This window comes from Tyto alba, unplaced genomic scaffold, assembly GCF_018691265.1.
Source record: "Tyto alba isolate M040663 unplaced genomic scaffold, T.alba_DEE_v4.0 Super-Scaffold_100000100078, whole genome shotgun sequence".
Classification (NCBI taxonomy): Eukaryota; Metazoa; Chordata; class Aves; order Strigiformes; family Tytonidae; genus Tyto; species Tyto alba.
The window spans coordinates 37,701-63,292 of NW_024881268.1; the positions used below are offsets into that span (position 1 = coordinate 37,701).

General features: G+C 35.6%; 1 protein-coding gene across 1 annotated transcript in view; it reads left to right on the forward strand.

The window, feature by feature from the left end:
* The window catches only part of LOC104357119 (maltase-glucoamylase, intestinal-like), a 47,036-nt gene that overhangs the window by 14,970 nt on the left and 6,474 nt on the right, over nt 1-25,592 (forward strand). Inside the window, exons 14-40 of the mRNA XM_033005925.2 lie at nt 830-947; nt 1,492-1,663; nt 2,668-2,784; nt 3,178-3,332; nt 3,910-3,994; nt 5,421-5,477; nt 6,062-6,186; nt 6,803-6,891; nt 9,428-9,477; nt 10,217-10,387; nt 11,011-11,160; nt 12,790-13,002; nt 13,634-13,788; nt 14,785-14,953; nt 16,359-16,455; nt 16,564-16,676; nt 16,868-16,993; nt 17,645-17,773; nt 17,897-18,004; nt 18,250-18,312; nt 18,638-18,772; nt 19,756-19,840; nt 20,726-20,864; nt 23,424-23,557; nt 23,981-24,015; nt 24,118-24,234; nt 25,045-25,193. Coding sequence (XP_032861816.1) covers nt 830-947; nt 1,492-1,663; nt 2,668-2,784; nt 3,178-3,332; nt 3,910-3,994; nt 5,421-5,477; nt 6,062-6,186; nt 6,803-6,891; nt 9,428-9,477; nt 10,217-10,387; nt 11,011-11,160; nt 12,790-13,002; nt 13,634-13,788; nt 14,785-14,953; nt 16,359-16,455; nt 16,564-16,676; nt 16,868-16,993; nt 17,645-17,773; nt 17,897-18,004; nt 18,250-18,312; nt 18,638-18,772; nt 19,756-19,840; nt 20,726-20,864; nt 23,424-23,557; nt 23,981-24,015; nt 24,118-24,234; nt 25,045-25,193 — 3,256 coding nt within the window. The remainder of the gene's footprint in view (nt 1-829; nt 948-1,491; nt 1,664-2,667; nt 2,785-3,177; nt 3,333-3,909; nt 3,995-5,420; nt 5,478-6,061; nt 6,187-6,802; nt 6,892-9,427; nt 9,478-10,216; nt 10,388-11,010; nt 11,161-12,789; nt 13,003-13,633; nt 13,789-14,784; nt 14,954-16,358; nt 16,456-16,563; nt 16,677-16,867; nt 16,994-17,644; nt 17,774-17,896; nt 18,005-18,249; nt 18,313-18,637; nt 18,773-19,755; nt 19,841-20,725; nt 20,865-23,423; nt 23,558-23,980; nt 24,016-24,117; nt 24,235-25,044; nt 25,194-25,592) is intronic.

Below are 25,592 nucleotides of genomic sequence, written 5' to 3' on the forward strand. Positions count from 1 at the left end.
GTTTGTGAATTACTGTCCCATCAGCTAAGAGGATACTAGGGGATTACGACAGATTTTATGGAGGGTTCCTCAAGCATTATTGTTGACTGAAAGTAAAATATGCCTACAGCCAGGTCAAAGATGCGGTTTATTTAGCACATCAGAAAAGAATGTCTTAATTTACTCCTTTCCAGATGATCACTGAACGTTGCTATTGCCTTAACTGGATATGACAGTGGTGTTGATTTTCTTGTAATTCCAACAGTTTTAGAGGTGTAGGCAGTGCTAAAATGGAATTAAAATTCTTTATCAAGTCAGAAATTTGATCATTGCCAGTACATGGTCAGATCAAATTATTCAGAAATTTAGGGTGTAGTTTTTGGGTGAGTCCTTCCTTGCATGCAAAATACATCTTGAACCTGGATTTAAGCTTATTAAATTGAAAAATCAGAGTATCACCAGGCTACTAAATCCCACTCTGTTAGCAAAGCTGCATTTGCACACATTTTAGCAGTAGTCAGGGTATTATTCTGATATTTCTGCATTGACTGCTGTGAGATACAGGAATGCTGAAGACAGAAATATTCTTTGTTAAATCAGAGATGAGTAAACCTGGAAATCTCTAGTAATGTTGTATGACACAGGTGAGCACTTGCTGCTTTGCCTTCAGAATATTGGGGTTAATGCAAATGCCAAACTGAGAAAAGGGCCAAAATTTCATGAATGTGCATGAAAGAAACTAATAGAAATACTGTTCTTTTTCCCTAAATTAAATTGATTAAACTTAGTTTTTACAAAAAATAATTTAATTAAATAAATCTGCATGCATTTCCAAACATTTTTCCTGCAGGTATTGTTGATAGACTGTTGTATTCCAAGACGGTCTGTATGGATGCAGTGCAGAAGTGGGGGCAACAATATGATGTTCACAACCTTTTTGGATACTCTATGATCCTTTCCACACAACGGTGAGGAATCCTCTCAATATCTTTACAAACAAAGGCAGTGTAGGGCATATGGCCTCTACTTACAGAAACTGGGAGATTTCACTCCCCAGGGAACCTGATCTCGAGGTCAATATGAACGACCAGTTTTCCCACAATGGGCTGAACCTAGGCATTCAAAATAAATTTCTTTTTGAATTCCAATTGAAGTCTGAATCAAAATTTGAATTTTTAGTGTTGGATTTCACTGATGCTGGTACGAGTAGAGGAACCTGAAAGGAGACCTGAGCTTTACTATTTGGAGTTCAAATATGCTGAAGATTGGCAGGCAAAAACTTACAGAAAGATTCTTAAAGACAAATATATATATCTATATAAAATTAGTTTAGTTAACAGACACCTTGTTAAACTTAAGGGAATCCGTGTCCTTAGCTGACTTATTGTGAATGAATAAATGAAAACGAATAGAAACTTTCCTTATTGCAAATCTACTGATCTCCACAATTTATTTATTTGTTTGTTTGTTTGTTCATTAATTTGCCTTATACTAACCGTTTTTTACTTCCAGAGCCATTGAAACTTTGTTTCCTGGAAAAAGAAGTTTCCTTCTTTCAAGGTCTACTTTTGCGGGATCGGGAAAGTACGCTGGACACTGGCTGGGAGATAACACAGCAACGTGGGAGCACATAAAATGGGCAATACCTGGAATGCTGGAATTTGGCCTCTTTGGAATCCCTTATGTATGAAAGCAGTCATCTGTGGCACTGCTTTGACATAAACGTGTATCTGTGATACCCTGATCAAGCCTGATATGTATAAACCCATACGAATAATAAGAGAACCCCAACCCCCAGCATATATATATATAAAGAATTATATAAAAATAAAGAAAATATGTATAAATGTAGGAATAAATAATATAAATTAACATACATTAAAATACAATATAGTAAATTAATCCTATAATAAATTAATCCCCTTTAATAAATTTTAATCCCCCTATAAATGAAATCTTTTAGAAGTCTAGTTTAAACATTTTTTTTTTTTCCCCCCAAGAATAAGTACTCTTAGCTGTAGGCCATTTTCCTCTATTGCTTATTGAAAATGTGGGTATATGGCTATCAGATATATTATTTTATATGTTTCCAGCCCCTTGATGCCTCTACTATTTGACATTCATTAGCGATTGATGTGAAGCTCTTTAAATGCAACAGGAACACCCACTTATAAATGAAATGACCACTTTCCTTTTCAGGTTTTGAATTTCTGTGATTTTTGGACTACTTTGCTAATGGATGGATTTTAGCACCAAACAAGAAGATAAATCTCTGGGAGAAAGAGACCAATGAGCAGTTTTAGCTTGTAGTCAATTTAATTTTCTGTACGACCTATATTTGATTTAGTATTATATGTGTAGATGGTGGTCTGAAAAATTAATTGCAGAATTCTGATGCTACTGAAAAATCTGTATTTACCCCTGGCTACTACTGCCACAAAAAAGTCTTAGAAATGTCAGAAATTCTGTGGTTCAACCAGAGGAAAACACAGTGGGCAAATTTAGGTACAGGTGGGAGATTCAGAAGACTCTTGTCTCATGAAAGATGTTGAATGACAAAATTACCCTGGAAAACAATTAAGGATGAATTGAAAAAAAAACCTCTGCAACTCAGTCCTTGGCGATTCTTTGTTAGACATTGGAGACACAATGCGCTGTACAAACAATGCATTCTGGTTTTATTTTAAGATCGGAGCAGATATTTGTGGTTTCTTCGAAAACGTCACGGAAGAACTTTGCAGAAGATGGATGCAAGTGGGAGCATTTTACCCATTTTCCAGGAATCACAATACTGAAAAATGCATGGTGAGTAGCACATCCTGTTACCAAAACTTGTCTTGCAGTTCGCATTTCTATTCTGATAAATTAAATTCTGATAATTAAATTTCTAACATTGATCATTAAGTAGTTAACTGGTTTGAAATTGGCACAACTTGATGCTTTGGGAAATCCTCCCTCCAAAAGGTTTAGCTTTGTCGGGGTTACTTGTAGGCATGAGAGAATGCATTTGGCATAATTTCATTTTCTGAAATCATCATCTGACATCAAATTTGGGCCCAATTGGTGGTGTCTACCATGGGGAGCGGGCGCTTGCCACTCTCTGACCTACCACCCTGATTCTTGGTCGCACCCCTCAGTCGTATCCTGAATTTTCTGTGCAACAGCAACAATAATAATATATTATTTATTTATTTTCAGCCCCAGGATCCAGCTGCCTTTGGAGCTGATTCAGTTTTGGTGAATTCCTCAAAACACTACTTGAATATCCGCTATACGTTGCTGCCCTACCTGTATACACTCTTTTACAAAGCTCACACCCAAGGAGACACGGTGGCACGGCCGGTTCTCCACGAGTAAGTTGGCCTTCACAATACTGGAACAAAATAATGCATGCGGGTCAAACACGGTTGGGGATTCTCTAAACCCGTCCGTAGTTTGTGAAGGATGCTGCCCATCATCCTATGTACAGACATCTACATTCATGAAACACCGTTTTGGAGTAATAAGGAGAGTCATCGAAGCCCATCTGTAATTTCTGCACACATCAGTGTGCACATCAATTTCTGCTCGTGTCAGTGATGGCTATGAAATGTCACTGGCAGTTGATACAGTTATTCTCCACCGGGATATATATTTAAAAATTTTTATGTTCTCACCTTTATTTTCTGTATTTCCTTGAAACTTTTGAATAGAATTATATTAAGACCAGACCCCCCCAGACACGCTTATGCATATGCATAATTAATACATGTGAAACAACCTCAGATTACCTCCACCAAAAATAGTCTTGGGGCATCGCCATATGATGCTTTTCAATAGTGATTCTAGACAACCGAGACCCTGAAACGTTACGATTGCTCATGATAATATTAGTTGATATGTTATTAATTAGTAAGTGGAATTAATGTCGCTGCTTTCCTACTTATTTAGGTTTTATTCTGATGAAGCAACGTGGAGTGTGGATAAGCAGTTCCTGTGGGGTCCTGGGCTCCTCATTACCCCTGTGCTTGATCCAGTAGGTCTCACTCTTTTGATACCATCTAAGGAATTCACGGGGACACCTCAAGTCACCGGCACACTTTTTTCTACAGGGAATTGCAATAAAAGTCCCAACAAGTTCAGTTTCTTGACCCTTTATTCCCCTTATTATTTTTTTCCCTCAAGTTGAAACTGCCTTTGGATTTTCTATCTTATTCGACATTGGGATGATGTTGTTACTCAGCTTAAAAGTCAGAGTTCCCCTATTTAGGGTGTATGTATTTCCCCTGAAATTGTGCTCTTTCTCCATTTTTTTTTTTAAACTGGGGAAAAGGAAAAAAAAAGAAAAAAGTGTCTTCCATTTATGAACCTAATAAAATTGATCTGGTCTTATTTTAACCTGAATTGCCTTGGCAAGAACTGGAAGGAGTATTCCCAAAGATCTCCTTTTTCATTAGCTTTAACATATCTCCAGTGGAAACTCATGTCTTAATATAAACTTTGATTATATCCTTCTTTCATGCATATTAAATACCATTTTCTCTGATTTAATTTTATCCTTAAATTCGATTTTTTCTAAATTTAATTTTCTCCTTAAACTCAATTTTCTCTTTAATTTACATTTTTAGTGTATTAATTACATGCTTTGGACTCCTCATAAACCTAGTTTTTTTTTTTTGTTTGTTTTTCTTCATTTTCTGTTCTCAGTGAGAGAGCCCACAACATACTTCTATCACCACCTAAATAGAAAATCTTACCTTTTTGTGTCATTATTTTTATACTGTTCTATTACTTCTGTTTTCCCACTCTTTGGGAATCTGATCCTTCTGTTTAAAATTGTTTTACCTCATCCTTGCATTACCTCTGCGTTTCATTCAGAGTCAGCTTCTTATTTCTCACCCGATTTCACTTTACCTGTGATTCATCATGACAAAAAATATGTATTGCTGTTTTCCTTTTGCAAAATCTTGTACATAATGCTCACAAATTCTTGTACTGCATATACTATTTAGCAGAACAAAACGTTGGTTAAATGTAGCAAATACCTGAAAAAAAGCCAACATGGAAAAAGTAAAATTAAGATGATTTAATGATGCTTGTGAATACCCTCTGAGATGATGTGTTTGCAGCATTGTAATTTTGGGTTACAGACAGTGAGTTTCTCTTTTATGGACTTGCTGAAATTATACCTGGATTATTATCTTCCTTTTTGGGCATCACGGTAGAAAACTGTGAAAGGACAAAAAAATAAGGAGAAAAATTGATAGTTTTCTCATTGTCAACTGTATTATGATTTTTGGAAATTTTGGCTTAATTTCTTTGTATTTTCTCTCCCCTGTCCAGTAGAGGAGGGGGAGTGATAGAGCGGCTGGGTGGGCAACTGGTGGTCACCCAAGGTCAAGGCACCACATTGGGTGAACATAGGCTTGAATATGAAAGTAATTTCTGTGTTCACCTTCCAGGGGGTGGACATCATCCAAGCGTATATCCCTGATGCAGTCTGGTACGATTATGATTCGGTAAGTAAGCGGGGTAATTGGGTGGGGGTTGCTAAATGTCTGAGTGAGAAGGTCACATAGCTATGGGTCAAGTTCAGGATTTAGGAGGACCAGAGTGAACGAAACATTAATCAAAGAGCATATATATATATATATATAAAAACAAAAAATAATATTACTAATAATGCACAAAGGGGTTTGTCATTAGCTCTTGCTAATCTAATTTCTGGAAATAGATTTCCCACCGCTGTGGTGGCAGTTTTAGTTGATGGAAAAGGACAAAAGGACATGGTTCACTTCAGATATCCCAGCAGGACTTGCTCTTGCTGGGTTGATTATTAAATAAATAATCTGATATAATAAACTGAAATAATAACCTGAAATCAAATAACAAAAGTTACTTATTTATATATAGCATTCTAAGGCATTCTGGTCTCTTGTGGTTTGACTTTTGTGACCATCAACAGCGATACAGACATTATAGAGCTGAAACCTTCGACTAGGAGGAAGAATTAAGGAAAAAGGAAGAATGAAGATAAACCTCAGGGCTTAAGGCAGCAGTGAGTAACGAAACCTACTCCTCCTTTTTCATCTCTGTTAATTAGGGTGCAAAAATCTGGTTGAGAAAACAGTGGACAGATATGTACCTTCCTGCAGAAAAAATGGGGCTTCACTTGAGAGGAGGCTACATCTTCCCCTTCCAACAGCCATCCTCCACAACAGTGGCAAGGTAAATTTCCCGACTGAATTTTTTCTTCCCGAAATTGGTATAAAATGTGATTTCAAGAATGGACCCAAGGCCACCTGGTTGGAGGAAGAAAAAGTAGCGTCGTTATTATTATTACAACTACCATAATAATTATTATAATTATTACTTTTAATTATTAGTATTATTTTTAGTATTAAATCACATTATTATTATTATTATGTTTTGTAGTATTATTTGTATTATTATTATTATTTAATAATACTTAGCATTTGCACTTTGAAATTTGGGAATAACTGTCAGTCACTGCCATGGCAGATGATAAAATATGTTTAATGATTAACCAGACAGAGGTTTTTTTTTTGTTTGTTTTGTTTTGTTTTGTTTGTTTGTGTTTTTTTGTTTGGTTGTTTTTGTTTTTGTTCTTTTTGTCTAACATTTCCTAATCTTGCCATGGATTTTATTCTGTTGCGTGTAAATCATTGAACACGAAAACCTTGGACAGCCAGGGACTAATGCAAGACAGTTCTCAAAGTTTTGAAACCCTGTTGAACGCTATACTCTTAATAAGAACATTAAAGTTTGACTAGATATTTATTATGCATCTAAAACTGTGTTGGTTTTGTTATTTTTTCCACAGCCGTAAGAATCCTATGGGACTTATCATTGCACTGGATGACAATGATGAAGCTGTTGGGGAGTTATTCTGGGATGATGGAGAATCAGTGGGTGAGCCTTTAGTGACTTGTAGTGAAGTAATGTTGACAACCAAAATATTAATACTTGCAACCTTGAATCATTGAACTGATTTCATGGAAGGAGGATAAATTAAAAAAAAAAAAAAGTATTTAGAAAAATAATTTAACATTCAATATTTTAATTTAAAAAAACATCCAAAAAATGTAATTATATAGTAAGCTGTTACTACTTCTTCACCAAGTGGAAAAATGCAATCTTCTTATTTTTTGAGATTTTTTTTTTGCCTGTTCAGATTTCAGAAGAGTCTTACATATGTAAAGATTTTACCAACTGTTAAACTATACTGTCACAATTGATATATTTCCTGTTATGCACCCAAATGAGTTTCAGTGGACACAAGAACACACATAATCCATGTTTCACAAGAAGATTCAGTCGAAGATGAAAAACTCGTAGTTACTGAATGGTTTGAAATTAGTTAAATTCCTTGGGAAATCAGCAGGAACCTTAACTCAAAAGGTGTGGTATCGAACCCAAAATTTGTTAAGACATTTGGTGCCCACGGCGTATCCATGATTTTGAGCAAGTTGAACAGGCTACATATGCTTTGTTTCCAGCCTCACTTTTTGTTAATAGCTGCCTGAAAACTTATTTTACACATACAATAATCAAGCCAAAGCTCTGCAACCTCTTGTGATAAACTGGGATCAATACTACTGAACTCCCAAGTGTTTTACATTTTACATTTCTTGTGAGAAAAAACTTTAGTGTAATACTAAGGTCATAACTTAATTCAACCCAAGTAAAAAACTTGAATTTTAGGATAAATGAATTTTTCTTATTGTGGTAATGAAAGGCTTTGGAACACAGGTGTGTCTAAGAAAAGCAGAGGTGATTCCAGGGCAATGGAAGACCCTTGCTGACAAAAACACTATGTTTTTTTATTTTAAACTTGAGGTGAAGATATTTTTGAAAAATAAAGAACCTTGAATTTTCTAAGGTACTTATGAGGCTTCAGTTAGGCATCCGGTTTTCATTAAATAACTTTGGATACTTAAATCCTTCAGGTGCTTTTAAAGTCTTTGTCTTTCAATACAATTTTTCTAGAAGAGACAGAAACTGTTTAAGCAGGAGCAGTTTAAAAATTTATTCTGAAATTATTTTTGGAAAACGTTTTATAGAACACTCAAGTTTGTAGTAAAGGGGGGATTTCTTTTTAATTATTATTACTATATTGTTACTATACTATTACATGATTATGATTATTATTACTTTTATTTGTCAGATTTTATTGCTTTATTTTCAACCAACTGTAACAGTAAGAACAAAGAGCTTTGTTTTATGGTATATTCCTGTTAACGCTACCGCATTTCAGGTGGACCTGATCTCTAATTTGTATCCTACTATTTCCATAAACTGCTGTGAATGGGAAACTTTACGGAGTTTTCCAAAAAAGGGGAAAAAAGTTTAAGGTTTATTTAGATATACTGAAATAAAATGTAAGCTAGAAACTAGAAGTTCCTTAACGTTGGAGAGCAGATCAAGCCAAATTACTAAAATACACCAAAACTATATACTAAAATGGCACATATTTGGCAGTAACATATATTGATTTAATTGGAGTTTATAATTGCGGAGCGGTGGAGGAACGCTGCCGAGACGGACTCAGTGTGAGTGCTAAAGCATCGTTCTTTCTTTTTTGGTCCAGGGCACACATATTTATAGAGACCACGCTAATTATGGTGCCTACTAGTCACCAGCTGATTGGCTTAAGCTCTAAAGGTCGTGTTCGCACGGCCCACCTCCTCGCAGTCAGCTTACAGCACAAGCTGCTCATCACACTCAGTTTCTCAGGCCACTATTTCTGATTCCTGTTTTCACACACCACGGTACCCGCGGCCGAGGCGCCCCTGACATTCCCCCGTACCAGCAGCCGCAGCCAAACCCCAGCGGGGCAGCATCAGCCCCCCGCGCAGGCTCTGCTCGTACAGCTGCTCGGGGGGCTCAGGACCCTTGTCCCTGAGCCATTCTCCAACGTATAATCCTTCACCTAAGAGAAAATAATTGAAAAAAACCTGTGGATTATGACAGACCACTAGGAAAGGCTATCAAAAGTACCAAGAAATACTTTTCTAAGGACAGAAACAATATGAAAAAAGAAATATGCAAAATGAATGGTGTAAAAATGGGCAGGTTAGGTGGATTTCTGGTACCCCCAGCAGCATATAATATCATGACTCCATTGATAACTTCTGAACTTGAAAAAGACTAAAAAAAAAAAAAATCAGGATTTCAGGAAAATGTAGAAATATCAATGTCCTTCATCAATTCAACAAAAGTTTTGAGCTGGCAGAATGTCAAATATCAACACTCATTTTTCTCCTCTTCAAAAAATAATCAGAATTTCACAGGTTATTGCAGTTTGTCCTGCAGTTGCTCAGAGAAGTAACTTCTAAAGGCAACTCTAAGAGTAATAATAATTAGCACATTTTTAGTCTTTCAGCTTTCCTTTTTAAATGCTGTCTCATTCTGCACTGCAGCTGTAATTTTTTTCTCCACATTTTAGGTACCATTAACAGCAAATCTTATATTTCCTATGACTTTAAAGTTTCCAACGTAAGTATGTATTTTTTAAAGGATCTAATTTTAATTTCCAATTTTAATCAATAATATTTTCTATTTTCCTCCTCCCTGTTGTCCTAAATTATTTACTTAAAAATGACATATTTGACAAAGTTCTGTTTCAGTGTTGTCACTTGACCAAGATGGAAATCTGATGTCTTTTTTCCCCCTAATTATTTTTAATACCTGAAGATTCCCGTTTTCCTGCCACTCAGTAGAACAACAACAAACAGAATGTCTACAGAGCTTATAACAGTTTATAGAGCAGAAAAACTGTAAAACATCAGTGGCAGTTAAGAAAGGAGATGAATTGCTTGTGAGTCTCAGAAATTTGAAAAATTGACAAAAAACTTTACATATTGGAAAAAAATGTAGCTGAATGTCTACGATGAGTGAGGTGAAGAGCAAGTCCAGAAAATGTTGGAACCCAGAGCATCCACATCATAATTTTTGATGGTAGTAAGAAAGTTTTATATTGGTGTATGTGGCAGCCATGGCACAGCTCGAGAGGTTGGACTCATGCAATATTATTAAATATAATTAAACAGAGCTTGACTTTTCTATGTCAGGAGAAGTGAATGATTAGGCACACATATATTATGCATATAATACAGAAATATATATAACGTACGTAACTGGTATATATATATTTAACAAAAAAATATATGTTGCTTTTCAATTTAAATCAGGAGAAGTTTTGGCAATTAAATGCAATTATTTCATTAATCCTCAGAATGTTCTACAAATGAATGTCACAAACAACAACTATACTGATCCAAACAACCTGACGTTTGAAGAAATCAAAATATTGGGATTACTCCAGGAACCGGTGTCTGTTACTGTGTTGCAGAACAATGATGTGCAAAATTCTTCTCATAATATCACCTATAATCCTGTAGATAAGGTAAATAATAATAGGAAAACTGGAATGAAAAATCTCTAGAGTTGTACCACCTCTATTTCATATGCTGAAAAGGAGAGTACTCAGTTCTGTGATAAATGCCACAGTATATGTGATCTATTTTACTAAAAGGTACAATTATGTTATTTACAGTTATAATAATGTTGTCTGTGTTAGTAATGGTAATTACACTGAAGATGGTGCATCTCCATTTTGCTCTCAGACGTTACATGCAACACAAAGTTTATTTTTGCATTTATTTGTGCAGGTGCATTCAATTTATAAGAGGAGGAGCAGCTTTAGGTTCTTAGTTGATATTGTAGAAGGGTAAATAATAAAAAATATTTTATTTTTTTGACCACTTATATTTTAATTTAAAAAGGCTAAAGAGCCATGCACTTATCTTCACCTCTGGTGTGCTTCCACGGGACTTGCGGGATCAGATCTTTTTCAGATCTTCAGTGCAGGAATTTCAGACACATGAATTTGTAAAAATAAGGGTCTCTCAGGAGAGATGCTAAGTTTGTGCATGTTGCTGTGTAGGGAAATTTCTTGGTTTTAAGGATCTGAAAAAAACATTCATAAGAGGTAGAATTTAATAGCGCTTTATTGTTTAATATTTATAGGTTGCTCTCATACAAGGACTCCAGCTTGAACTGGGAAAATCGTTCTCATTAAGATGGACACTAGGAACCAGCATCAACGAAAAATACGATTGTCATCCTGGTCTGAATGCTTCCAAACAAAAATGTGAACAGCTCGGCTGTGTCTGGAGTGTAAGCAAAAATTTTTGAAAACCAAATTGGGAAAAAGCATGTTAAGAACTATAATTTCATATTAGTTTTTGGTTTTGTTTTGTTTTTTTTTTTTTTGTTTTGTTTTTGTTTTTTTTTACAAAAAAAGAAACGGTCTCATTTGGCCTTCTCTCTGAGAGAGAAGAACTTAAAAAATAGGTGGTTTATTGAAGCTAGCATCATTTTCAACAACCTCTGGTTTTCTGAAGTATGTGAAAAGTAGATGAAAAAGCCAGTACTTTTTGAAAGATGGTAACAAAAAATAATAGGGTTATGAAAAGTAGAATAGACTTGAGATCACTACCTTCATGAAACTCTGGCACTGCAGCTGGGACCTGCAGGGCTTTTTATTTTATCTTTTTTTTTGGGGGGTGTGGAGTGTGCCTTTTGGCTTTATCTCACACTTATACTCATTGAAAAAAAATAAATTTAAGTAAGTAATAATTAAAAAAAATATTTAAATAAACCTGATTCCTCTGGAATCCAGAATTAGGTGAAATCCTCGAACCTCAGGGAAATTTTCATCCTTCTGTGAACTAAAATGGTTGTGTTCCTGTCTATCAGATATACCCAAATCATAATTCCTAATATTGAAGCATTTTACAGGATAGTTTTTTTTTCTGAATATCACATGGCTGTAAATATATGCCAGCATTGTGGCCTGATGGGAATGCTCTTTTTAGTTCTCCTTTAAATGACATTAGTCTATCATTCCCCAAAATCTTAATTTTAAAACTTGGACATGGTGTCTCAGCATGAAGTCCTGGTAGCCACATCTGAAGCAACAGCAGGCTGAAATAGTTGATATATTTCCCTGAGTTCATCATGTTATTAGACATATTTTTATAATTTAAGATATATGGAAATGGCTCTTCAGCACATTCTGGTCAGGTTATGAACCGGATATATTTAAAACACTTTTTCAAGTCAAAAATGACTTTGGTGACAAAAGATGAAAAAAATTCCATTAGGAATAAAGATGAGGTGAGCAGGCATAGTTTCATTTTTACAAATTGGCAGGAAAAATCACTGTTATTCAGAAGTGGGAAGATGATTCGTTAATCAACATCAACACATCTAGCTTCAGAATAATTTGACTGTTTATATTCAGTTACAGAGAAAAGTTACTTGGACCTTGTTATCAGGAGATATTCGATAGATAAAGCACAATTCCCAACGGGTATTTTAAAGATAATTTGTATGAGTAAAGAAATGTAAAATCTGATGGAGAGCTCTCATCTGACATCACTAATAAATTTTGGACACATCCTTTTGAAGATATTCAAAATGGCCAGAGACCAGAGACTTAAAATTATTTTTTTGTGTGGTTGAGGTGAAGGTCATAGGCAGAGAGAATATTAAGTCATCATCACTTTGTAATGATACAGACAGACTGAATAGACTTGAACTAATTAATTATATCTAAAACAGTATAGAGATCAGCGAGTTCAGCAATGCTTCTTTATTGTTTAACAACAGCATGAAGTTTTGGACAAAATTCTACATTAACTAATTATTTGGTAAAAAGAAGAGGTTTGGAATTCTTGCTGCTAAATAAATTAAAAAAATATCAGCAGTCAAGTAATTCCCTCATCCTGTTTCCATTCACAGGAAGACACCTCCAATGTAGGCGTTCCGTACTGCTATTACAATGGCTCTGACAACTCTTACACTGTTGCTGATGTCAAATACACGTCATCAGGTGTGACGGCCAATGTCACCCTCAGCAAGAGCAGTCTCCAAGCCTACGGGGCGTCCGTGTTACCCATCAGTACCCTTCGCCTGGAGGTGAAATACCACAACAACCATATGCTGCAGTTTAAGGTAATGCAGAATTTCTCACTTTGTATTGTACTGGTCAAAATACTGTTATTTCCAGGAATAATGTTCCTAGTCATGTTTATGTTATATGGACAGTGCTTTGTCATCCAAAGAAATTTCTCCTTTTAACCAAATAGCTTTTATTGCTCATAGTCTTGAATCAACTCATGCCAGCTTCTATGATATAGAAAGACTGAAGAAGAATAACTTAAATCTGGCTAAAAATTCAACAAAAAAAGATAAAATACATTTATGCTACATAACTTGAATCGATATATTTAAATAATTAAAGGAGTAATTCCTAGCCCAAAATAAAGTCTTAAGGTTTGTTATTTCCTCACTCAAATATTTTGAAGGAATTTGTGAAAGAATATATATTGAAAGAAAATGCTTATCTCAGCAAGTTTATTCAACCATTTATTATAATTCAAATTTCTTACTGATATTGGTAAGAAACAATTGAACAATTCTCTGTGTCTGATTTGAAGTCTTACACTCTGTAGATTAATTTCTATCAGCCAATAGGAATGCAAGAAAGTGCTTTCACTGTTTTAATCCCGAGTTCCTGAAAATGTTACTTGTTAGTTTATGCATGTTCCATATACATTGAAATGAATTAATTTTCCATACATAGATTTATGATTATGCAAATGAACGATATGAGGTGCCGGTACCACTAAATCTCCCTGAGTCCCCAGAGAGCACAGTTGAGAATCGACTTTATGATGTAACGGTTCAGAACAAACCATTTGGCATCCAGGTTCAACGCAGAAGCACAGGGACAGTGATGTAAGCCATGCTTATTTAATTTAATTTCAAAATTTTATTTTGCTAATTTAAATTTTTCATTCCATTTTGTTAATTTAGTTCTTATTTTGTTTATACATTTAACTTAATTATTTTTCTTTTCATGTTTCATTTCACTATTTCTTCCCCTCCCTTTTTCTTTCTTCTCTTCCCCTTTTTCCTTTTCCTTTTTTCCTGCCAAAACATTTTACTGTCCAGTCTGTTCTAAATGTCATGAAAAAAGCCTTTGTGTCTGCCCCATAAAATGGCCACTTCTATCAAATATTAAACTCTGCTCCAGCGGTGGCCACTTGACCGGTGACTAAGTATGAGAATATTAACCCAAAGGAAGGAGAAGGTGACCTGAAGAAGACCCTGTTTTTTCCCCAGATTGGCTGAGGTGTTTCCCTGCCACCTCATACTTTGATGTTGGCTAAAAGTCCTGTGCGCTGTCTTCAAGTACGACATGTAGACATTTCCAAACACAAATTTTTCTACAGTTCCCAAGTATCTGGGAGACACAATAATTTTCTACACTTTTTAATACTTCCCATAGGTGACCACAGCATTTTTTAAGGGGATTTTGTGTCTGTTTGCTTGTTTTTTGTCTTACGCTCTTGGATATAAAATATTCTTTTTGCCATTCTTTAAAGTAATCAAAATTTAATTGCAAGTTGAGTTCCTTTTTTTGCCAAATAGAGCGAATTATTCCTTATTAAGCCTTCCACATCTGCAGCAGTCACAGAAGAACACTATCAGATTGTAAATTTTTAATAAGAAAAAGCTGATTTACACCTATTCTCTCAAAATAACCTGCACAAAAAAAAAATCCCATTAAACTCTACAAAACAGTTGTGTAATAAAACCATGACAGTTTTATTCCAACTTTTTTGAATAATGAGATTTTTACAGAAAAAGAGTTGGCCTTGAAAGAGTGACAACCAGCTACTCCCAGCGCTAAATATTGCTGTCATCTTGTTCTACTGTCTTACTTTTCAGCTGGGATTCCCAGCTCCCGACGTTCACCTTCAGTGACATGTTCATTCAGATTTCTACCCGCTTGGCATCCCAATATTTGTATGGACTTGGTGAAGCCGAACACACAATGTTTCGACGTGACATGAACTGGCACACCTGGGGAATGTTCGCCAGGGACCAGCCTCCTGGAGTAAGTGGAAAAAAAAACCCCCAAAAAACAACAAATCCCCATTTTGCTTTCTTTTCTGGAATTTCTGCTTTTTTGCTTTCTGTCAAGTGATGTTGATTGGCTATAGAGACAGCCAGTCCTGCACCTGGGTTGGGGCAATCCCAAGCTCAGACACAGGCTGGGGGATCAGTGGGTTGAGAGCAGCCCTGAAGAAAAGGCATGGGGGGTACTGGTGGATGAAAAGCTGGGCGTGAGCCGACAACGTGCGCTCAAGCCAGCTGTACCCTGGGCTGCATCCAGGGGAGCGTGGGCAGCAGGTCGAGGGAGGGGATTCTCCCCCTCCGCTCAGCTTTGGTGAGACCCCCCTGCAGTGCGGGGTCCTGCTGGAGTGAGTCCAGAGGAGGCCACAAAATTGATGCGAGGGCTGGGGCGCCTCCCCTGCGAGGAAAGGACAGGAGCATTGGGGTGGCTCCTCCTGGAGAAGAGAAGGCTCTGGGGGGCCCCCAACACTTAAAGGGGGCTTATAGGGAAGATGGGGACAGATTTTTTTAGTAGGGTCAGTTGAGATAGGACAAGGGGTAATGGTTTTAGGCTAAAAGAAGCTAGATTTAGACTAGATAGAAGGAGAAACTTTTTTATGATGAGGGTGGTGAAACACTGGCACAGGTTTCCCAGAGAGGTGGTAGATGGCCCATCCCTGGAAACATTCAAGGTCAGGTGCAATGGGGTCCTGAGCAACCTGGTCTTGTTGAAGTTGCCCCTGCTCATTGTGGGGGGGTTGGTTCAATGACCTTTAAAGTCCCTTCCAGCCCCAACTGTTCTATGATTCTATGATCTGTCCCCCTGAGTCAGACCTAGGCAAAGTCCTGCAACTTTGGGTTTGAGTAAAGGACCTAGAGAGTCAAATGAAAAAAAAATTATGTTTTAGCCTATCCGTGTATTTGTTTGTTTTTGCATAACACAGATATTGACAATTTGCAAGGGATTAATCATGGAATAGCAGTGCCTTACTATACCTATGATTTGAAAATTTGAAACATTTTGAGTGAATGAAAAATAAGAGAAAGTCACCATCTTGTCTTGATGTCAAAGGCTGCCTGGAAATATTCGAAAAGAAGAGAAAATTTTCTCCCAGGAAAGTGATTTCACATTAGCAGTTTTTAAAGCTAGAAATCAATTTTCTTTCCTCCCTGCCCTGAGCACCAGGAGACAAATTGACCTCAAAATTTGAAGCTGAAACTGACTGCTCCTGGTAGACATTTCCTGTTGGATGTTCAACATGAAAGATTCTTTGTTGCATGCTCGACCATTGAATATCTGATAATTTATTAACCTTGTTATTTATAATGGATAATTTATTGGTAGATGCAAAACCCAGAATGCTTATGATGTCTTTCCAATAGAAAATACTCTATTTCTTTTGCAGTACAAGTTGAATTCGTATGGTTTCCAGCCATTCTACATGGGTCTTGAAGAAGATGGCAATGCCCATGGAGTTCTCTTGCTTAACAGCAATGCAATGGGTAAAAAAATAAATTATTCACTTTATCTTCTCAATGCATTTTAGTTCAATGTTCTGATTTTGCCTTACCCAGGCATTTGTGCCTTCTTGAACTTCCTTCATTTTCCAGATGTGACCTTCCAGCCCACGCCTGCTCTGACGTATCGCACAACTGGGGGAATTTTGGACTTTTACATGGTTTTGGGCCCAACACCAGAGCTCGTCGTTCAGGAATATACTGCGGTATGATTCTCCTATTGCAAATTCAGTGTTTTGTTTTGGTTTTTGTTTGGCTTTGTTTGCTTTGCTTTTTCAAGCTTTTTTTTTTTGGTGGTTGTTTTGGATTTCTGGTGGGGTTTTTTTGTTTGTTTTTGGTTTTGTTTTGTTCTGTTTTCACCTACTAGCAATAAGTATTCTTTGTTCTTCATTTTTAGCTGGTTGGACGACCAGTCATGCCACCCTACTGGGCACTGGGATTCCAGCTATGCCGTTACGGTTATGGAAATGACACCGAAATCGCTGAGTTGGTGGAAGACATGAAGGCAGCCAGGATACCCTATGTACGTTGAGAGCCATTAAAGCCTGCGATGACACTTGAATTTCTGGCTTCAGGGTATTGCCTAATTTAAAACAGCAAAAGAAATGCCATGATTAATGCCTTAGTTCAACTTTTCCATGCATTTTGCAAGGAAACATGAGGGAAGCAAAATAAAACAACTTCATATTATACATTGTCCTGTGCTGAGAAAGTTATGTTTTGGCATGGGTTCTTTTTGGAAAAGTTGAAAAAGCTTTAGACCTGATGAAATTGTACGTAAGTTAAGCATGGCTTTCATTTTACAGGTATTTAACATTAAATTATTTCAGTATGGAACAACCAATTCTCTTGTTTCTGGACAATGTGTAGTAATATGTATATTCATGTGCACAAATCCAGGGGTGTTTGGGTGGTTTTTTGCTTGCATGTATGAATTTCTACCTTTGTAATAAACACGGTGCTGAAAGCTGAATTTCAGACGGGGTAGGTTGTGAAAATGTGTTCATCTGATAAACTGAGCTTTAAACTGCATCAGATTCCAATTTTACATTTAAAAACCCAAGTCAGCAGTTTGCATAATTTTGAAAATAGATGAACTTGCTGGAGGATGATCCTATTGAGGAAATGACAAAAAAGCCCTTTATTTTAATCTTTTTTTTTGTGTGAACTGCAGGATGTCCAGTATGCAGATATTGATTATATGGAACGGCAACTGGACTTCACACTCAGCCCACACTTCAGTGGATTACCGGCTCTAGTTAAGAAAATACAAGAAGAAGGAATGAGGTTTATCCTAATCCTGGTGAGTGCTGGATTCCTGTTTTTAAATCGCAGTATGCTGTTGCAGAATACAGAATGCATTTAACAGCATTTCTGTATTTGTCTTTTGAGCGTAAAAGTAGAATGGTATCACCTTTAATTTTAGGATGCAGCCATATCTGCTAATGAAACTGATTACCCTGCCTTCACAAGAGGTTTGGAGAAGGATGTCTTCATAAAATGGCCCGATACTGATGACATCGTCTACGGAAAGGTGCTGTTCTTAAAAAGCTGATTATTTTATCCAAATAAGCATCATGTCAAGTTAGACATTGAGGATAAGACTTCTAGTATCATGCACATTCCCAAATTTAGTTGACACATTGAGTGCTACAAATGGAAACTTACTTCAGTTTGTGTTGCTGTTGGACTATGTAGCAGCAAATCTTTATTGCTGTTGATACTTATTTTTTCATCCAGTTAAATTTGATTATTTTAACATCTCCTTCCTCCTACTAGGTCTGGCCAGATCTTCCCAATGTAGAAGTTAATAACACACTGGATTGGGAAACTCAAGTGGAGGTAATATTGATGTCTTTTGGTGACTGAAACAAATAGAGGGGGAACAGCAAATTCGTTAGGATTACAACAGTGAACTGGCTGATAAAATTTAATTGAAGAAGTCAGATGCAGAAAGTGACCAGTTTTTCTACCAGAACGTCAAAAACCCCTAAATAACATCAGAGTGAATTGCAGAAACTGTCACTAAAGCAAAACCAAGAATTTTTAAAGAAAAAATGAAACCAGATTCCAACACTTTAGTAGTGGGTTGCTTTCAGTCCTGTGTCTATGGTTTTTTTTTTTGTTTTTTTTTTTGTTTTTTTTTTTTCCCCTACTACTTTTGCAGCTCTATCGAGCATATGCAGCTTTTCCAGATTTCTTCCGCAATTCCACAGCTGAATGGTGGATGAGAGAAATTGCTGAAGTCTACACTAATCCACACAATGAATCAAGAAGCTTGAAGTTTGATGGCATATGGATCGTAAGTGTAAAAAATTATATTTTGGAGATTTTTCTGCATCTTTTTATCCTCAGATTGGTTCTCAACACCTTAAAACCCAGCAATTTTCTGAGCTCTGCAAGGAAGGAAGGATACAGATGTTTAATACTAAATATCATGAATGGTTGACTAAAGCTTAAAAATCCTTCTTCTTGTTAAGATCATCATTATTTGTTCTATTTTTTTGCCTGTTGAAAAATTTTACTTTCTCAAGTCTTCGTTATTTACTTTTGACTCACCTAATAGATCTTTTGCAGTGTTGTTTTTCTTCTGTAAGTCCCTATTTTTTTTTTTTTCTTTTGGCAATAAAAGACTATTACTTTTTACTACTTCTGCAAGGTAAAATGAGATAAATGACAGGTTTAGTTTGTCTCTTAAATATAGTGGGCTTGCAATAACTGTAGAAGCTATTAAATATTAATATATTCCTATAGAAAACCACAAAACATCTAGAAACCCAGTAAAATATTTGGTATTTTCCCATACCCCAGCTCTGCTGGACTGCTGCAACCAGAGGACCACAGGCACCAAGGACATGAGCCATCATTACCAAATTCAGAGCTTTTAGTAATTTACGTGTCTGTATCTCTATTCTCTGTATTGATTTCACTTTTCACAGAGGAAAATCTGCCCTTTTCCAGAAATATGGTTGATAAATAAGAAGTTCTTAAAACTGAAGCCTCTGACTTCACTTAATCTCTATGACTTTGATGCTTTACTCCCTGGGAAATGGGATATTCAGAGTCAGTCTAAGAAGGGAATTTCTTAACAGAAAAATGTATCTGTTAAAGCATTGTTTTATACTGATTAAAAAAGAAATTCAATTGATGGTCCTGAAAATCTTAATTTTCCTGTTCATTGAATTTAGTTGGTCAGCTTGCTGACAAAGGGAATTAAATATTATGGGCACAAACTCAAATAGTAAGAGAATTCTGTTTATTTGGCTTTTTGCTTTCTTTTTTCAGGACATGAACGAACCTGCGAGCTTCGTTAATGGTGCCGTTGATGGCTGTAGAAATCATGAGCTCAACTTTCCACCATATGTACCCCGTAAGTCTGATCACTGCTGTAACAATTTAAATGTTTTGGGTCACTCTGATTTGTACATACCTTTGTATGGCACTTCTGAAGATTAAGGGTGTGTTTTTTTGTTTGTTTGTTTTTTTTTTTTCCTAGATTTTGGTATCCATTTTCTATCTAGGGACTTTGCTTTGGGTGTGGTCAAGGCTATGGCTTTCAAGGTTTTGCATAGTTTTCCCAGATGAAAAATGCAATCAGTGACTAAAACTTTCAAAAATATCATTGTGTCTCCTCTGATTACTCATTATTTACATACAAAATTATAAAACCTAATCTAAGGAATAGTCTTGAAATACTTGCTCTTCTTAGCAGGACTCTACCTGAGTACTGGTGTAGAGTAGTATTACTTGTCAATAACTCACTAATGCTTGATTAGAATACTTCTGTTGCCTCCAGATGCGTTTAAATATAATTTCTCAGGAAATGAGTATTCAGAAATAGACTTCCCGCCCAAATTTTCTGGGAATATGGCTGATATGGTAGTATTTACAAAGATTTGCAATATTTTCTGAGTTAGGATATATTCTGGTTACTCTTTGACCCTCTCCACTAAGAGCATCTACAATAGAGTTACTATTTCTCTTGCAGATCCAGATTCTTACACAGGAGTATCAGGAATTTCAGTTTCCTAAATTTCTGATATTGAATTTCAACATTTCTTAAATTTCTGAAATCCAGTTTCAGAAAACCTAAAATGTTGTTTTCAGTAAAATAAAATAAATGACCACAGAAATACTTGAAAGGAAGTGGCCATCAATCAAGATGATGTGAGCTAAAAAAACCCCAAAACCACATTAAATTTCTTACTGCATGCAAGTTGTTAAAATACACGTGTTTTCATCCCCTTTCCAATAGATTTAGGATCCAGATCAGAGGGATTGAATTTCAAAACACTCTGCATGGAAGGTCAGCAGCATCTGCCAGATGGTTCCCCAGTCGATCACTACAATGTTCACAACCTTTATGGATGGTCACAAACAAAGCCCACCCTTGAGTAAGTTGTACTTTTTCTTTCTTTCTTTCTAAAAAATATGTTGCAAATTAATATTCAGTGTCTATATTCTCATGATGAAAAGTTTCACCATTTTACTTACCAGAATTCTTTTTTTCCCTCATAATTTTTCTTTTCAACTGAATATCTTCAGTTCTTCAGTTAAATGTGAATCATTTCACCCCAAAACACTTACAAGGCAGAACTGAGACCAGTTCTGAACACTTTGATTAATCAATCAGAAGCAGTTAGTCAATGATAGTCTCAAGTGCTTAGAGTAATTCAACTATACAAAAATTTTTGTTTCCACCTATTTCTATGATAATATTTATAGTGTTGATCTTCTTTTGGCCTTACATCAAGGGAGGGAAAATGAATGAAGGTTTTAAATTATAGGCTACAATACAGTAATTCCTCAGTGAATATCATTAAAATAAATGAAATGGTGCTAAAAAGGGAAAATTGACTTCCAAAATGTAAATTGTGTGCCTAGGTTTTCCTTCTAAAAAATTGTTTTCTCATTTTCAAGACAAATTTTATGATGTATTTCATACTGAATCATATTGTAGCCTATCTTGATAACTTTTGATTTAATGATAATATACCAATGTTTCATTTCCCGTTTAATGAGCAAGCAAGGAACAGTGTTTCTTTATAGGTCTCCACAACCTTAACCCCTCTGGTAATGTTTATATTAGCATAACTAAAGAAAAAAATCTTCCTGAATTTTTGACTGAGGGAGATGTTACATTTAGCAGATGACAGTCAGAAAGGACATAATAATACTTTTATTATCAGCCAGATCTAAAGGAATTTGGATATTGCAATTAAACAACAATTGAACATGAAGGGGGAATATTATCACTGTTTCTGGATATGAAGTCTGTTAAGAAATATTTTATTCTTTCTTAAGAGACACTACAATATATTATATAATATTATTTATCACATTAGAAGTATAAAATTATTATCATATATAACAACATATAATAATAATAATTTATATTGTTATATATGAAGTTATATATTGTATTTAATAATGTATTTTATATATATACACACATATATATACATATAAAAATGTGTACATACATATAATATATAAAAATATATATCATATTAAAAATATATATATATATTGCAAAGAAATAAAAGAGACCAGAAGAGTTACTGCCTATCTTGGAAGAAATAATTACAATACCATTAGTCTACTTCCATTATTAAGGGAATTTAAGTGAATAGCATGTTTTTGCAGGAATTCTAGCATTACAAAAGCTGCAAATCCTGTAGAAAAGTAGATAGTGCCTTACCTGAAGCAGCTTTTTAGGCCAGTACAGTGAAGGTACTAAGAGAGCAAAGTGATTTCATCAGTGAAGGGCTTTAACTAGTATATTTTTGCAAATCTTCACAGATTGCAGAGGAAAGAGGAATTCTCTTAAGAAATTTGACAGCTAATGCATACACAGTAGTTATACAACATAGATCAACAATGTATGTTTTAGCAAAAAGTACTGGAATCATCATCAGAGAAATTAAGAAACATAAATTCTGCCTAACTGTTTTAGTGTTTTGGGTTTTTTTCACCTTTTTTTTTTTTTTTTAAATTTTCTTTAGTTTTCTTTTTGACTTTAAACTTTGTTTTTACTTGGTTACCTTTACAGGTATCTTGCTGTGGTGGTCTGAGATTTCTTTAAGGAAATTAAATACGTTATTTAATATTTGAGGAATGGGGGAGAAAAAAAAAAAAAAACAATGAAAATTAAATTTCCTTCAACACTATCCTTGAATGTATATTAACCCCTGGCCTAAACTGTACAACTCTCTTGCTTATGGAAAAGCTAAATAAAATCGAAACAAAAGGTTTGCTCATTCCAAAATATGTCCCATCAAGTGGTTCTTCTTTTCTGTGAGGCCCATTCCCGCTCAGAGACAAAAATGTCAACTTTAATATGATCATTTATAGACAAGTCTTTGCTGGCTTTTTCAAATAATCTTATTTCATTTGTAATGATTACAGATCAAAGGCTTAATTTGTTCCAATACCCTTTTTGCAACTAACTCTGTGCTGACAGGTCTACTATTCCCAGTACTTTTGTTTTCTCCCTTATAATTGCCTTGGTGTGAATTTTGTCCAGATAATTTTTTACTGTTGCTGCAAACTGTAATAATTTTTGTAATAACAACGTAGCCTGGACCAGATCATGTAACACTTAAAAAAATGCATAAGTTGGGCTACACTATAGCCCAATTTACGGTTTTCCTATAAAGTCATTAGCCTTAACTGGAAATCCTTAATTTAGGGACTTCTCACTTTTCCAATTCATTTTCTGGTGATGGATTGGTTGACAGTTAATTCTTAGTTTCTGCAGATATGTGGATCATAGTGAATTTCAATAAAAACCACATTTTGATTGGGTTTATGGATGCTCACATTCACAAGGACAGCACACTAGTGCTTTCCTACAGAAGGATAAGCCGCCAGTTTTATTTTCAGAGTTGTGCATAAGACCTTTCGCGATTACCTTCGTTTTTCACGGGTTCTTCTCCCATGTGCAATCCCAGTGCCTTGCGGAATATCACAAAGGAGCGAGGAATCGTTGTCACCCGTTCAACTTACACCAGCAGTGGAAAGTGGTCGGGACATTGGCTGGGTGACAACACTGCAGCTTGGCATCAGCTTGACAAATCCATCATCGGTACGTCAACACATTCTATAACCAATTTATTCCATGTTTCTTCTTGGTTTCCTTCTTAATAATCACATTTTTTGAGACAAAATGGGATACTTGGTTGAACAATTGGAACTTATGGCAAATTTCTTCTTGTTCTTTTTTTTTTTTTCTTGTTCTTGCTTGTTGAGAAAGTCTTCATGGCTTCTATAGGAATTGTGTTTGATTGCATGTGTCTGAGCACCACATTGTCCTCAAATTCATCCCCTGTCACCTTTCTGTCGTCCTCTCTTGCCAGAAATCTGCTGCTTTGCTTCTTGAGAATCTGCTTTCCTGAGGGTATTCTGGAAATTCTTTTCTTTTTCTCATTCCAAGTTGTATGATCTACGCAACCCTCACCATGCTAAATAAAAAAGCACTGTTATTGATTTTTTTTTTTTTTTCTTGCAGGTATGATGGAATTTAGTCTCTTTGGAATATCTTATGTAAGTTCCTGATTTATTGCCTTATATTTCAGTTATCTTTATTAACAAAAACATATAGTATTGCCATTGGAATTTTTTTTTTTTTTTTTTTTTAATTTTCAGACAGGAGCGGATATCTGTGGCTTCTTTGGAGACTCCGAGTACGAGCTGTGTGCTCGATGGATGGAGCTGGGAGCCTTTTATCCGTATTCCAGGAATCACAATGGGAAAGGAGTCAGGGTGGGTACCTTTCACATTTGTTTTGACTGAGTTTTAAAATTTCCCCCATTTTCCCCATTTTTTACACTTTTTTATTCCCCATAAATGCCATTTTTAGGTAAACACACCACATCTACAAGAACAAAATAATTATTTTTCATGTGTTCCAATTTTACTTAAACATACCACCTCTACAGGAATAAAATAGTTATTTTCTTTCATGTAGACCATTTTTATTTCAACATACCACACTTCCGAGACTAAAATACTTACTTTTATGGCTACACACATTTAAAAGAGCAAAACTGACTTTAGTGTTGTCATCCTTCATAACTCTTAATTTTCCACCAAATCAGAAAAAGTGGAATGAAATTCCTGAGTATCTAAAATTCCTGTACTTTGCCCACTTCCTGCCATAAAGTATTTTATTTCTTTTACGAAGAAATGAAAAGAGCTGTCTAAATGCAGGACTGTGCTGTTTAAGGACTATATTATAAAAAAAAAAAGCCAAGGTATTTGGAAAAATGGCAATAAAGGAAGTGGTATTTTTATCCTCATTAGAGCTTTAGACCAGCAGAGCAGAGCTATTTTTCCTTCATTAAAGAACAGAGAAATAAATAAATGTACTCTAAATTAGAGAAGAACGATTGACATAGCAAAGCATAGCTGAACTTCGAGGCAAGTTTTTCAGTTACTGCTTCTAAATTTTATGAATTTATGGGTGATGTATAAGATAAAAAAAAGATGTGAACATGAGGGATTTTCCCGCCCCATCTCTTCCCAACAAAATAATCCTGTTTCAGTAACAAGAGGCTCTTTTTTCTTGTTTAGAGGCAAGATCCTGTTGCCTGGAATTCAACATTTGAAGAGTTTTCCAGGAAAGTGCTAAATATAAGATATACCCTCTTACCCTATTTGTACACGTTAATGTATGAAGCCAACGTTCACGGCAGCACTGTGGTCCGCCCTCTGCTCCACGAGTAAGCGTGGTCTCTCCTTCTCCATTAGTCATGAATTCTCACCGAGGTCCATAGGATTTCTGTAATCCTCATAAAAAGGTTTTCCCTCTGTTACAGAAATTTTTTCTTTTAAAACTGGCAAGGGATCAAGGAAATGCATGTTCAGTGTCAGCTCCCTGTGACAGCACAAGTTCTCCGCTTCCCACAATGTGAAAAGCTTTTTTTCATCTATAAATACAGTGAATGTATACATTTTAAAGCTCATTCTCATCATCCTTAGTGGTATTCAGCAAATATATTCTGTCTGGTGCTGGATATATATAGAATCAGAGAACACATGTTCCAAGAAATAGGAAAAGAGGGAGAAAATAGGGTTTTTAAAACAAGTCAAGATATTTGCAGACCAAGGTAACTAATTTT